At 53.8% G+C, this 1,520-nt stretch overlaps 1 protein-coding gene across 1 annotated transcript in view; it reads left to right on the top strand.

Annotated features, from left to right (window-relative positions):
* The first annotated feature begins 292 nt into the window (after positions 1 to 292).
* Positions 293 to 1,520, top strand: part of PATL1 (PAT1 homolog 1, processing body mRNA decay factor) — a 41,422-nt gene continuing 40,194 nt past the window's right edge. Inside the window, exon 1 of the mRNA XM_004714924.2 lies at positions 293 to 325. Within this exon, the coding sequence (XP_004714981.2) occupies positions 293 to 325 (33 nt within the window). The remainder of the gene's footprint in view (positions 326 to 1,520) is intronic.

The raw sequence follows: 1,520 nt of genomic DNA on the forward strand, positions 1-1,520 counted from the left end.
TTTACACAATTGATGTGTGTATGGATTGGGATAACAGTTGTATGAGCCCCTAATAAAATGTTAAAAAAGAGAAGAAAAGAAAAAAAAAGACTGTGGTCAGGCCACTGTAAATATTTATTTTTATCTGGACACACTGACCAACCATTGGGCTTTTGGAATCAGATAACATTGTCTCTTACCCAACTACCATCAGGTGACTTGGGGCAAATTACTTAACTTCTCTAATCCTTAATTTCCTCATTAGAAAAAGGATAAAATAGCATCTATCTATCTTGTGGGACTGACACGAGCGATGGATGATGCAAAGCACCTTGCAGAGTGCCAGGTAGGCTTCGATCCCTGCCCCAAAGTATTAGGTGCAATCGGGTCATCGAATCACTACTGGTCTCAAAAAACGCATTGCCAGAGGCGATTCGGACACAGAGAGGCCCTATCGGACAAAACAGAACTCCCCACGAGGTTGTTCAAGACTGTAAATCTTCAAAGGAACAGAAAGCTCCATTTTTCATCACGACCCTCCCCCCACCCCACCCCAATTGGCGGGCGCATGCAAGTGGCTGACCTTCTCAGTAGCAGTCCAACTCGAGACCCACTACCCCACCAGGGCTCCCACTACTTGCCCATCCCACCCCCACCCCCCAAAACAAAACAAAACTCACATACACACACAACTCACTGCCCTCCAGCCAATTCCTATGCAACCTTCTAGGTCAGAGAACTGGCCCGGTGGGTTGACAGTCTTAACAACGGAGTAGAAAGCCTCATTCTACTCTTAACAATCAAAGCAACTGAGGTGTGCAAGTTCATTTGCACGGAGACATGCAGGTTAATTTGCCCGAAGTCTCGTAAAACTCTGCCACAGAGTCGATCCCGGCTCCTGGCGACCCTACGGGTCTTAAAAGCTTCGACTCCCACACCCTGAGCTAGTTATTGCCGGATGCGACGTTCCGCAGACTCGCTACCAGCCAGCGGGCAGCGTGCCCTATGCCTTCCCCGGGCGAGGCTGCATTTTAAGGGGCGCCTCGAGAAAGGGACGGCGAGATCCACAAGAATTGAGTTCCTCGTGGAATGAGTTGGCTCGGTAAACTCCAACGGGCTCGCCACCCGGACAAGTTCACTCCGGGGCCTCGGTGACCTTGCCGCCGTCTCCACGTGCCACGCGCGCCGGGGCGCCTAAAAATACCACCCTCCGTGATCGGCACGACAAGCGCCGTCATCCGTCGGAACCACAGAAATCACAGCCCAGGCCCGCGGCTCGTTTGGCGGGTGACGGATTACGCCCTTCCGACGATCTGGAGTCCATTGAGCGTTCGCCGTCCGCCCTGTCAGGCCTCCGACCGGTGCGGACAGACACGTGAGGCGGCCCCGGTGCTAGAGACCCATTTCTGGAGCTTACTTCTGCCGGCCCGGAGTCAACCGGGGACTCTTCCAAGCCATATCCTGTGACGGTCACACGGCTTTTCCCCGCCCCCACGCCCCAGGTGACGGAAAACTCGTGACCGTCCTGCAGCGGGGCGGGC

Source organism: Echinops telfairi, unplaced genomic scaffold (genome assembly GCF_000313985.2).
Source record: "Echinops telfairi isolate 266 unplaced genomic scaffold, ASM31398v2 ScPeMD7_7416;HRSCAF=8454, whole genome shotgun sequence".
Taxonomy (NCBI): Eukaryota; Metazoa; Chordata; class Mammalia; order Afrosoricida; family Tenrecidae; genus Echinops; species Echinops telfairi.